This window comes from Corvus cornix, chromosome 4, assembly GCF_000738735.6.
Source record: "Corvus cornix cornix isolate S_Up_H32 chromosome 4, ASM73873v5, whole genome shotgun sequence".
NCBI lineage: Eukaryota > Metazoa > Chordata > Aves > Passeriformes > Corvidae > Corvus > Corvus cornix.
The window spans coordinates 66,587,102-66,599,898 of NC_046334.1; the positions used below are offsets into that span (position 1 = coordinate 66,587,102).

At 44.3% G+C, this 12,797-nt stretch overlaps 2 protein-coding genes across 7 annotated transcripts in view; one reads left to right on the forward strand and one right to left on the reverse strand.

Moving 5' to 3' along the window:
- The window catches only part of MAEA (macrophage erythroblast attacher, E3 ubiquitin ligase), a 49,731-nt gene extending 45,645 nt beyond the window's left edge, over window positions 1-4,086 (reverse strand). The window contains exon 1 of one of the 4 annotated variants that reach the window (XM_039551084.1): window positions 3,977-4,086. In XM_039551084.1, the coding sequence (XP_039407018.1) occupies window positions 3,977-4,045 (69 nt within the window). In that variant the 5' untranslated portion in view covers window positions 4,046-4,086. Of the gene's footprint in view, window positions 1-3,613; window positions 3,777-3,976 lie in introns of those variants that run through there. The other 3 variants (XM_039551083.1, XM_010402058.3, XM_039551082.1) reach the window with 3 other exon arrangements.
- A 746-nt stretch (window positions 4,087-4,832) lies between these two features.
- Window positions 4,833-12,797, forward strand: part of CTBP1 (C-terminal binding protein 1) — a 236,084-nt gene continuing 228,119 nt past the window's right edge. For 2 of the 3 annotated variants that reach the window (XM_039550318.1, XM_039550319.1), the window contains exon 1: window positions 4,833-4,911. The gene's annotated coding sequence lies outside the window, so the exon portion shown is untranslated. Of the gene's footprint in view, window positions 4,912-9,727; window positions 9,796-12,797 lie in introns of those variants that run through there. The other variant, XM_019287097.3, reaches the window with a different exon arrangement.

The following is a 12,797-nucleotide window of genomic DNA, read 5'->3' on the forward strand; positions in this document are numbered from 1 at the left end:
GAACTGTTTAACATCTTCATCAGTGTCCTGGATGGTGGGTCAGAGTGCACCCCTACAATCTGCAGAGGATATGAAACTGGGAGGAGCTGTTAATATGCCAGGTGGTTGTGGTGCCATTCCTACAGATCTCACCAGGTTGGAGAAATGGGCAAACAAGAACCTCATAAAATTCAACAAAGGGAAACAAAGTCTTACACTTGAGAAAAAACAACCCTTTCTACCAGAACATGCTGGAGACCAACAGCCTGGGAAGCAGCTTTGCAGAAAAGAGCCTGGGGTCCTGCTGGACACGTTGTCCATGACAGAAATGTGCCCCTGCAGCAAAGGCTACCAACAGCACCCTGGGCTGTGTTAGGAAGAACACTGCCAGGGGGTCAAGGAAGGTGATCCTTCCCCTCTACTCTAAGAACTTAGACCCACCCAAAGTGCCATGTCCAGTTTTAGGTCTCCAGTACAACAGAAACATGGACATACTAGAATAAGCAAAGAGAAGGCCACAGAGATCACTAACAGATTGGAGAGTCTGACATGGGAAGAAAGGTTGAGAGAGCTGGGATTGTTCAACTTAGAGAAGAAAACGCTCAGAGGAAGCCTTATCAAAGTGTATGAATACCTGATGGGGACAACAAAGAAGATGGAGCCAGACTCCTCTCAGCAGTGCCCCATAAAAGTACAACAGGCAAGGGGCACAAACTGAAGTACAGAACATTTCTTGTAAACAAAAGATAACTTTTTTTTTAGTACCACAACAGCAGTCAAACACTGGAATAAGTTTGCCAAGAGAGGCTGGAGTCTTGGGAGATAATTGAGAACAGTCAGGCCATGACGCTGAGCAACCTGCTCTAGCTGATCCTGCCCGGAGGGCAGGCTACTGGACTAGACTGTCTGCAGAGGTCCTTTCTAACCTCAGCTATTCTGTGGACTCAGGATTCAAACAATATGCACTTCATATAATCCCAGTCTCCTACACGTTTCCCTGTAAGAATCCAGTAAATATTGTGTTTCCATGAGAAATTAGTATCATATTAAATCTGCTGCCAGTATTTTTGCTGACAGAGCTGTCAACAAAAGAAGCCCAACAACAAAAGCAGCTCTGAGAAGATGCTCACATATCCTGTGCTTATACAACTCTCCTGTTGATCAACTTTTTTTAAAGCAGTAGTAGCCCAGCTAACCCTAAACTGTTTGCCAACAAACAGCCCAGAATATTTTCACAAGTGATCATTCCTGCTTTTGGGTCTTCCATCTTCCACTTTTGGGGGCTTAGTCTATACAGCTTGCTATCAGTTTAATAATTATTCATACTTCTAAAGATATGGATGAATTATCCAGCTTCCTGTCATCACTTGTTTTATTAGTTTCAGCAAAGAACTATGATAACAATGTTCGCATTCATTCATTTTCAAATTGTCAGCTTTCATCTTACATGCTCTCATCTGAGACTAGAAGAATTCCCCATCAGCAGCATTTCAAAAAAAGAAAGATTCCACAGCAGTTTGGTGGAAGAATAGCTGACAACCTTCTTGTCCTTGAGAAGGGACTGGAGGGGGTGGGGGGGAATATTCAAGAATTATTTTGTACACTTAAAGAGCTTCTCTAGATTCAGCTGAAGAACTCTATTTACTTCCTCTGAGCTGAACTGCTGAAGAACAGCTGAAGTATTTCCACTCCAGCAGCAACCACAATTTAGCTATGGAACAGGGATTTCCCTCTGCAGTTTGAAGCACTCTTTCACATGAAAAGCACTCTGTGGAACATACCATAAATGTAGAACTATTACACAACTATTATCTAGTGATGCTGGCATGAGGAAGCTAGAGGGAGGAAACAGGAAGGATATAAATACAAGTCTGCAATCTTTTATATTTTACTCACAGAAGGGAAAATCACCAGCGTCCAGAGCTCCAAGAGAAATATCTGAGCTAGTGTTGGTGAACAAAATTTTTTAAAAAAGTGATACACGTTCATTTTACACAGCATTTGAATAAACAGGAAATAAAAATTCACAGAGTCTCAGTCCCACAGAAACCTGGAGGCACCTGACTCCTAAAGAGCAAAATGAGATTTCATATCAACTTACTTTAGTAGACTTTAGCCTTAGTGTTCATTTCTCCATGCTGCTTTTTCACCTCCACCACTAAAATGTTTTGGTACATGACTCACAGCTAAGAATATTTCAGAGGACATATTCAAAGATTTGAGCAGACACTGTTCTGGCAGGTTTTTTTTAAACAATGAAAAATGTTGTTAACGATTACAGGAACAACTCAGAATTCGAATGGCTGCTGGGAAGAGTCAATAAACATCATCTTTGCTTGGAAATTAAGAGTTTCAGTGCAAGGGTGTCTCACCCTCTTGCTATTTAGCTTGCTAACTTTACAAACAACATTCCATTCTTTTATGTATATTTTTGTTGAGATATTTTAGGGAAAAAGAATGCTTGTGGAAATAAAAGAATTAGTCCAAAATATTCTCTACCTTTTAAATGGCTGGCACCTTGACAATTCATCTTAAGTCATAAGCACCAAAACAAAAAACTCACTGATCCTCACTGCCAGTAATTTTTCAGGAATGTAGCAACCAAAGCTGTGGTAACAACGGGAATACACCTAAAATGCAGTCTTAAAACGATGTTCTTAACATTAAATGCCTTCACACTGTTTTGGCTATGAAAAGTGCTAGAGTGCTCTTTACAGCTATTTTAAAATTTAAGCCTGATACTGTCAGGTCCAAAGTACTTCTGCGTGACAGAAAGGAGCCTTCAATGTAAAATGGGAATCAACACTTTGTCCTTCTACTTCTCAGAACCCAAGCAGAATGGAGCTATTGGAGGAGGATATGCACAAGAAGAACATTGCCAGAGAGCCTGCAGAACCAACACTGCAAGGAGCACACAATGCTCGGCGTGTGAAGGCACAGCACGATCTCAGCACAACAAAGTTGACTTTGCATAAACATCTTCTATAGAAGGTAAAATGTCGATACACTGACACGAAAGATATTTAAATAAGCATTTTGCAATAGAGATCCTTCTCCCAGGTCCCTTCCACAGTTACTGCTATTTATGTGGTAGACCTCCTGTATAAGCAACACGAGACTTCAAACAAAGGTTTCCATTGATTCCTATGAGCATCATCCTTGCAGTTCAACAGTTCTCAAAGGCACGGAGCGTTAAGGTCATCGCTGAGTCCTTCACTTGCCTCATAACACCTGGTTAAAGCCCAAGACCACCTATGCAGCCTTGGGAGACTTCCATCCTGCAGGTAGACCCAGTATCTCAAGGCACAGCTTTTACCAAACTGTACTTTGCTTATTCGCCTCCACAGCTCTCCAGTACGTCTGTCCCTTTTTATATTTTAAGCTCATCTCCATCTTCGGGGGACCCAGCAGCCAGGGAACCATATTCTACTGCCACCTCCACTCCCTCCCCTTTAGCACGTCTCCTAACAACGCCACGTAGATCCAGATAATCATCTGGGACGAGCACTTCAGGCAGCCCTCGGTGTTCCTGAGGGAGTACGTTCCACTCACACGCCCCAACCCCTCTCCCCCAGCCCGGCTCCGTCCGAGCCCACTCCCCCCTCACACCGCCCCGCGACCACAAGGACCTCACTTCTCTCCCAGCTCCTTTCCAGCTCTTTCTGTGTCCCCAGCGTGGCTCGGGGGCCTCCCCCGTCCCCTCAGGGCACGGAGACACCAGGGAAGAGCCGCATATTCCAGGCACGTCCCTCTCCCTCCGCGGAGGGGGATGGGAAGAGCAGCAGCGGAGCAGCACCAGTCGAGACGTCAAGCGGAGGAAAAACGGGGACAGGCGGGAACTACGCGATGGAATCGCTGCAACCTCCATCCCACAGCCCCGGGGCTCCTGAGGCGGGGAGAAGGGGGGGGGAGAAGGGGCTCTCCCTCAGCGCTGCTCGGGCGGGACGCTGAGGGCGTTAACGCGCTCCCCCCGCGCCGGGGACGGCCCGGCACCCACCTTGAGAGTGGGGTACTCCTGCACCTTCAGAGTCATTGAGAGCTGAGCGGCTGATTCCTGCACCGCCATCTTGGATCGGGCACCGGCCTCCCCCCCCGCCCTGCCTTCCCTCCCGCCCTCCTTCCCAGCGCGTCCCGGCGGGAGCTACCTACGGCGCGCGCGGCATGCCGGGAAACAGCGCGCGCCCCGCCCCGGCCCTCATGGACACGGGGCGAACCAACGCCGCACGCCCCCCCGCACCACCCTGCGCCGCGGCGGCTTGGTACGCTCCGCGGGGGCGGTGACGGAAGAAGAAGGACGGCGCGCCGACCAATGAGCGGCTCCCTTTCGCACGTTCCCGCGTCATGAGTGTAGACACCGCCCGAGACCTTGGGAAGCCGCACCTGAATGGGCAGCGCTGCGGGAATGGGCGGGGCCGCGTGGATGCGCGGACAAATCAAATGGGATTACGGCATTGGGATAGGCGGGATTTGGGGGGGTTATGGACACCCAGCCACCCATTGGCGGCAGAGAGCAATTTCCCATCGCCCAATCAGAATCTCCTCTGGGGCTGGGTGGGTGGGGCCTAAAAGTAAATTTTGCTGGTGACTTCAAACGGCCGTTTTAGCACCCCCGAGGTGTCCGGGAAGGGAGGGGCGGGGCGAGGGGCGGGGCGCGCCTTGATGGGCAATGCCTCCAGCCAATGCTGTCGCGCCTCATGTTGACGGGCAGGGTTCTGAGCCAATGGGCGACGCGCCTGCGGCGGGCGGGCGGGGCGGCGGGCGGCGTGTGGCTGTGTGTACATCGGGAGGGGCGGGGCCGCCCCCCGTGAGTTCCGCGGGGCGGAGGGAGCGAGTGGGAGCCAGTGAGGCGGAGACGGCGGGAAGAGGTTTAAATAGCGGAGACGGCAGCAGCCCCCTGCCCCCGGCTCCTTGGGCCGGCGCCGAGTTTCCCCGGTGAGCGGAGGCGCGGGGTGGGCGCAGCTCCCGCTGCAGCCGGGCCGGTCCCGCCTGCCCCGCGGGGGAAGGGGTGGGGAGGGGGGTGGCTGCGTTCGGTCTCCGGTGGCCCATTCATGGGTCCCGCTGCCCTCGCAGCCGCGCCGGGGAGTGGAGCTGCCGCCCCCGGCACCGCCCGGTGCCGCCGGGCGCTACAGGTGCGGAGTTCGGGGCTCCTCTGGCTGGTGCTGGCGGAGGTGCGGGATCCCCAGGGAGCTGTGGGTCTCCATGGCTGCGCTCAGAGGCTTTGCGTGACCCGCTGACCTCTGGCCGGTCCCTCTAAGGTGACAAGCACCGGTTTAAGCGAGCAGTAATTCCTCTGCCGGACGTACGTGAGTGTTTCCATAAAAGAAAAAAAAAAAAAAAAAAAAAAGAGGGACTTGATCCTGCAGAGTTCCTACTTGTGTGTGTGACGGAATAAAACCATTCTTGGAGTGTCAGTCCTCTGGCTATGTATATAAAAGCTGCTTTCTGGGTAAGGCGTAGAGGGCAGTATCCCGATGTTCGGCTCCTCGCTGTGACCTGGGCACCTCAGTGCGTGACACGGGGCACTGGGACCGACCTTCATCACACCAGGTTTGCAGCAAAAGGCAAATGTGCCCATAGGACCTGTACGTGCAGTAAATATAAGCTTCATTCTGTTGCTGAAGTCGGTGTCAAAAGTTTAGTTTCTTGATGCACTGGCAGCAAATGTGCTTCAAGCAGTGTGCTGCTGGAGTTTGGGCTTTAAAGAGACTCCAATACCTGTATCCATCGATAATCATGATGGTTTTTTTGGTCTCTTCTCCAGACGTTGTGGTTATGCTTTTTCTGGTCTGCAGAAGACTGTGAGAAAATAAATACCAGTACTTCCAGGAGGAGTGAACACGCTTAACTTTCATTTTTTGAAAGAGCAAGTACGTTTCTTAGAGTGTTTGGTGGCATTATTTCTGATGTGCATAGACCTCATTGCACTGAGAGCATCTGTCCACCACAAGGGGATGGGGGTACATAAAAGGGAATGTGGGAAGTAATGTAGTTGAGTGTTAGATTCTCTTCAGCTCTTGACTATGATCTATTTACTGATATTTACTCACAACTGCCCTAGCATTCAGCCTTGTACTGATCATAATCAGCAAATGTATGCCTAAACATAATTTACCGAGCCCACACCAGGTGCAAAGCTTTTGTTTGAGAAGTGTATTCGTAAAAACTTCTGTGTTAGTTACACCTGGGATTAGCACTCATGTCTAGACATGATCTTGGGACCAGATCCTGCAAGAGGATTTTTATAAGGGGGATTTTGACACCATTAAGGTTCTGTGCAGGGAATTGTTCACCCTGAGCTGCTTGGGTGGAGGACCGAAAACTTTGCTCAGTTGTTGCTGTATTTACAAACATAATTATGTGGCATTGTAAAATAGTCCTGTTCTTCCTGTCTGTCTTAAATATGCTGTAAGCTAATATTTAGAAGGAAATTTGCTCTTCAGTATTCCCCATGATTAATGTTACTCAGCAGCTTGAACTTGTCATACCTTAACTCTGTGATGCTTACAGGGACTGAAGAAGTGTGACTTGCTATGTAATTGATCAAGTCATGGATGTATTTGTCCAAGAAACTTATTTGCAACAGGTTTTATTTATATGTAGTCTCTTAATGGTCCTTTCCAATAATACAGTAGCTAATTTAATGTAACACAGATACTCTATGGATACAGGTTAAGTGCTCAGACTGTATGTGTCTTTAAACTGGAGGGTTATTGGTGAAGGTTTGTCAGACATGAGTAGCTAGAGTTAAAGGGGTTGCTTAATGGAACAGATGGCCAAGCAACCATCATGTCAGAGAAAACAGCATGGATTCGTGTATTCTTAGTTTAACACAAGAGGGAGCATGTCTAATCTTTAACCTTTAAATATTGCAACTTCAGAGAGGAAGCTTGAAGTGTTGAGTGTCAAATAATTTATGTTCAAAGTTCCATGTGCAAATATTGATACAACCTATGCATATTTCTGGCATGTTTTCAACTTTAGGCTGCAGCTGTTGATTTATAGTGTAAATGCTGGCATGATAAATGTGGAGATGAGAACTAAGCTAATGATCTTTTGAAGTTTTAAAAATCTGTAGTTTCCTGCTAAATTAAACAGAATATTTATGGTTATTGTTATTCCAGGGTATGTTTATTAATATACAAAGGTTGTACTTTTTTCTTTAATATTAGGTTAATATGTCTTCTGCTTAACCTACCATACAAAGTTATAAAGCCGAGCCTTAATTTAATTAAATTTAGTGTAATTGCCTATATAACTTTGCCTTTAGAATTCTTATAAATCCTACCACTTTATTCTTCAATAGGAAGTATGAAGTTGGATCTGCTAAGAAGTTTTGTACTGTATCTTCTTTATTTTTTTCCTTGTCTGCTGATGTCATAAAAGGAAGATGAAAAATCAGCTTCCATTTTGTTATTTCTTGGTATTGTCCAGGTGAATCATAATGTGTTAATGTTTTTCCTCATTCAGTCTTGTTAATGCGAATTAGCAGTTGGCTTAAGCAGTGTGCACAGAATACTCCAAACCTTTAGGAGAACCTTACTCCATTTGTTTCCAGTAGCCTTCTGCTTTGCTCCAGATTAATGATTAGAGAAAAACATCTGTCTGCCATTAAACACTGCATGCAAATTATGTATCTTTCAAGAACATAAACACTCTGTATGTTATTTGGTAGAGCAGAGCAGAAACCTTAGTGCTTTGCTTTCACATGCTGAAGGAAACTGCTGTGGATGGAGATTTTACTATACTTGCTTCTCTTTCCTCTCAGTGGCCATTATAACCCCTGTGCCAGGTGGCAGAAGTGGGTGTGTGTCACCATCATTTCTTGTATTAGCAGACAAGACTGGTCTAAGCCGGGGATGTGAAGCCCTGTGCTGGGTCGGGTAGGAAGTGGCACATGTTGTCCCACTGTTCAGCAGAGTTCTCTTCCTCCGAGCAGGTGGGTGTGGTGGTATTGTCCATTATAATGTATTCTCCATTATAATGGAGAAGCAGAATCCTTCACTCTTCTGGTGAGTTATGATGTTTGTGAAATATTTAGGACCTTATCTTTAATCTCGGTTAATTTTTTTCTTCTGAATAGTGGGAGAAATTTTGGTATTTTTTAACTGCTGTGCACAGCATTGACAGAAGAAGGTGTTAGTATTAAATCAGCTTGTCTTCGAAACATGCCAGGCAGCTGTTCTTGCAAGGCAGAAAGGTGAGATAACCTGTACTAATATTGAATACCTGTACTAGTGCTGGATACTAATGTGGAATAACCATCTTAGAATGCTTTGGGTTGGAAGGGACCTTAAAGATCTTCTAGTTCCAACCACCATCTATTGTATGAATATTGTATATTCATTATGTGTTAGGACTTTTTAGAAGATAATGAGACATTGCTACTGGGGAAGTTGCTTTACTAAGTTATTCACAGCAACCAAATGTTTTTATTGAATGGCTCCATTTCAATGGATGCAATTAATTTTAAATCCTATGTATGCAACGTACTGCAGAGTCAGAAACTCACAGAGACCAGAGGGATGCCTTTTGATGGAAAAGTCTTGATGGACTTGAGTTTTGTAAGGATTAGATGAACTACCTGTTGTCTTGGCTACTCCATATCAGTCAAGACTTATGCCTTGGTTTTCTTGCCCAGCAGGCTTAGGCTGCTACACAGTCTTTGCAATAAAGGTGTATTTTTACTTTAAAAGAAAGTAGTAATATGACTGTATAGTTCATGGTTTGGGGCTTTTTTCTTCATTTTTTATTGTAACTTTAAACATAACTGTAAAGTGTCTCAGTGTATCTGGCTTGTGTAAAAAGGCTGGTGAACTTTTATTTCTGTATCTGAAAGGAAATTGCCAAGAGTGTAAAAACCCAACAAACAAACAAAAGAAAAAGCCCCCACAACAAAACCCGGCGATTAACAAGAGCAGCAGCGATTGCCCTGATGTGCCACAGTTTAGAGCATAGTTGTAAGGTAGTAAATACAGATCAAAAGCTTTGTTTCCTTATTTTAACATGATTATAAGGACCCTTTCCTTATCCGGGGAAAATGCAGATGCCCTCAGCAATTTGGTTACCAAGATGCCATAATGGATTGGGATTGAGACCTCAGTAGAGGCTGTGCTGGATCGTCTATGACAGCAATTTCATATCTCTGGTACCAATCTGGTACCTTTCAGGCAATGTGGGTGTAGAACTTATTTAGAAGTTATCCAATGTTCATGCAAACCGGGTTTCGATGTTAAAGTATTTTTTATATTGCTTTTATTAAAAAAAAAAAAAGGGGGGGTGGGATTCACAATGTAGGTCAAATTCTTGGGAAACCTCATCTAAAAAAACCACTTGTATTTGCATAAAAAAGGCATGTGGGACTGCCTGACAAAGTGCACAGACTCTTGTAACTTTCTGAATGGTCTAAATGGGTGATTTAAAATGCAAAGGGGGGGGGGCGGTTTACCTGCAATATTTTTGGCCATGAGCAATTTTTCTTTTTTTTCCTTTCTGAGTTACAGCCCCCTGAAAATGGGGGGGTTTAGAAAGAAAGTGCTGACACAGCCTTGACTACAGAGCAGTGCCCTGCGTGCTGCTGCAATAATTGTCCAGGCAGTGTTTTCTGCTTCCCTGCCATTGTGCTTTACATTCCTTCAATCCATTCCATTTTTAACTTTCCGAAAGTTTGGTATTATTGCGAGCCCCCGGCGTGTGTGCAGCCGCCGGAGGAGCGAGGTTGGCAGAGTAGCATGGACTTGTTAATCTCAACCTGATCTTGTCAGCAACAGCAGAGCAGAGGGAGAGGGAGAGAACTCCGGCTGGGGCAGCGCTCCAAAGGTTCGTCTCTTATTTTTTATACCTAAATTGCGTCTCCGTAGCAAAGTATTCGGTGTGCGGAGCGCGGAGGGCTCCGCGGCGGGGCCGTGTGCGCGTTCGGCCGCGTTGTTTGTGTGCCGGGGGGAGGCTTCGGCTCGCCGTGCGCGGAGACAGCGAGTGTGTGTGTTACGGCCGGGGAGACGCCGAAGAAGAAGAAACCCTGTTGGTTCTCCATGCAAATGACCGCTTTGGTTGTAACAAAAGCCTTGATGTTGGGCTTGGAAAAACGATCTGACAGTGTAACAACCCCAGGCCACTTTCGCCATGTTTTTGTTTATTCATGTTTCATTCCGTTTTCCTTAGCTATCTCACAGATGTTTCCAATTTCGCTGTTTGTTGGGGGGCTTTTTTTCTCTCTCTTTTTTTTTACACCGTGGAGCCTTTTTGGAGTTAGCAAGAAAACGTGTGAAAGAATGTTAACAAAACAGAGAGGTGTTGCAGATGTTTATACTTTAGTTCTTGCGTTGCGCCTGGCGATTCTGGCAGAGGGATTCAGTGCATATGAAGGAACGTAAGAAGCATCTGTTTTACCTACCGAGCTTGTGGTTTCGAAATGTGCCCATTGTAACTTGAATATTTACATAAACAGATGAAGTGAGCACGTTCCCGGTGCAGTGTGGCAGGTCGAGATCTCATTTGTTTGCTACTGTTTTTGAAGGGGGTGGGGTGGGGGGAGAAGAAAATCCAAAAGAGCAAGGAAAGGAATATCTGTGACTACATGTATTCTCCTAGATAAACTCCTGCCATCTCGGAGTGCCTTTAAATATTTGAACAGCTTCCGTTAAGTCAAATAAAATTGGTTACCATGAGAAACAAAAAAGTCTAATAGAATAGTTGAGCACACTAATGAAAATCTGAACATAAGATTGTTTCAGAATCATTCGAAGAATTGGATTAGACAGAAAACCTTGTCAATAACAGTCATAGTAACACATTTAAACATTTTTGCTTCTGAGATCCTGGAAAACAGCACACACAGTACAGAAATAGCAGAGGTGGATGGTATGTTATCTTACAGTCGCATAAATTGAAATGTAATTGTCTACTAATGATATTAAAATCAGTCTGGTTGTAGAATTTTATGCTCGATGGATGTATCGAGGCATACACAAATAAAATCTGAAATCTTAAAGGACAATGATTCAATGTCCGGAGCCAGTGGTTAAATCAGATGTGGTAACTATGGTGAGAGGTAAAGTTACTTAGCTTCCCACAAACCATGCATATGTGGATTTCTTTTTGTGTAATGGAGATTAAGGAGAAAAGGATTAGAAAATCTAAAGAGAAATTTTGAGTAGGAGACCTGTAGCCTTGCTCTGGAAATTAACATTGAGGAGGCTTTTAGAAGAGAGGCAGGGTGGAAGTAATCACTCTCTTGTAATATATATTGATGATAATTCTAGAAAGGAGTCTTTCTGGTTGGGAATATCAACAACAGCTCTTGCATAGAGGTACAAAACCAATCCTCTCCATATTAAAATAATCCTCCTACTCCAGCAAAACAAAAGCAAAACCCAGCATATTTTTTCACATTATCAAGTGACAGCATAAAATCAGGTAAAGTCTGCTATTCTGGATGAATGAATTTTAGGTTCTTGCAGAATGAAGCAGTGTTGATTTATTTGGATTGCTTCACATTCCTATTTTTAAGCGTGTGTATGATATGTATTTAGGATTTTTTTAACTTCAAAAATGGTGGTCATAGGCAGTAGGAAATAAAATCAGAGCTTAGTGTTCTAGCTGGTAAATATTGGGGGAGTTTGGAGTGCAGCCAGAGAGACTTGGACCATGTTTCTGATTCTCATTGAGTTGAGAGGGTTCAGTATTACCCTGAGCTTTTCAGGGAAGAACTTCATATTGTGCTGATCAGCTCCAAGGGGTATGGGAAGGATTGTCATGCTTGCAGATAAAACTGGTGTTCTGAGAGAGCCACCAGGGATGCTAATTAGTGATTAGCTATTTGAAAGCTTAGGAAACAGAGGGGAGAGGTCAGGTTCAATTTCCAGCATAGAGGGACCATTTCTCTGTAATAGTGAAAAGTATATTCACTATGAGAATGCAGAGACATCTGAGGGATATGAGGTATGTTCAGCTTTCTAGTAATATATGCTAAAGTGTATTGGGGTTTTGGCAATGCATTAGACACATCTTTAATAAAATATTGTAAAGTTTTGGGTTTCCCCTCCTCCCTGTCCCCATTGTGGTTGTAAAACACTTGTTTCATGAGAAGTTTGCAGGGGAACTGGTAGTTGAGCATAGCCTAGACACATGGTGCTACAAGTTTTAAGGTGTTTCTGGATTTGCTAGGAAACACTTTGAGCTTTTTGTGGGTCATAATCCCACACTTTCCCTTATCAGTTGTGTGATAGAGGGTGTGATAGCTGTTCAGGAGACTGGGTTCACTATCTCTCTGCAACACTGTGGGTTAAACCCATGAATGGAATGAATGCTTCTGGATTTCAGGCCAAATGATAAATAATAGACCAAACAGCAATGAAATTCACATTTGTTACAAATTGTTTTCACAATAGGAATAGTCAACACATTACATTGATTTTTCTTTTTAGATTTTCATTTCTTCAAAAGTATTAAAAGTTCACTAGTTGTATTCTGTGCTAATAAGGAGGAAGAGGAGGAAAAAGAATTGCTGCGGTCAGTGGACAATATTTTGCTTTTTTTCTTCATGTTGGAGTTGACATTTGTGGAATGGTACATTGTTATTGCATTAATAATGGATTATTATTTCAGAGGAAAATTTTTATTTGTACAGAGATTGCTATTTTAGATTGAAGCAGAAAGCTTCCATATCTAGAGCAAAACTCAGATATAGCTATTGATGCGTAACAATTCATTTCCTTGTTCAGTGTGTTTTGAAATTGTTTTATCATCCTACTTTATTAGGATGTATTATATTTAAAAGCAATCTACCTGGTATTTCAGGCACAGGATGCTGTATAACCTAA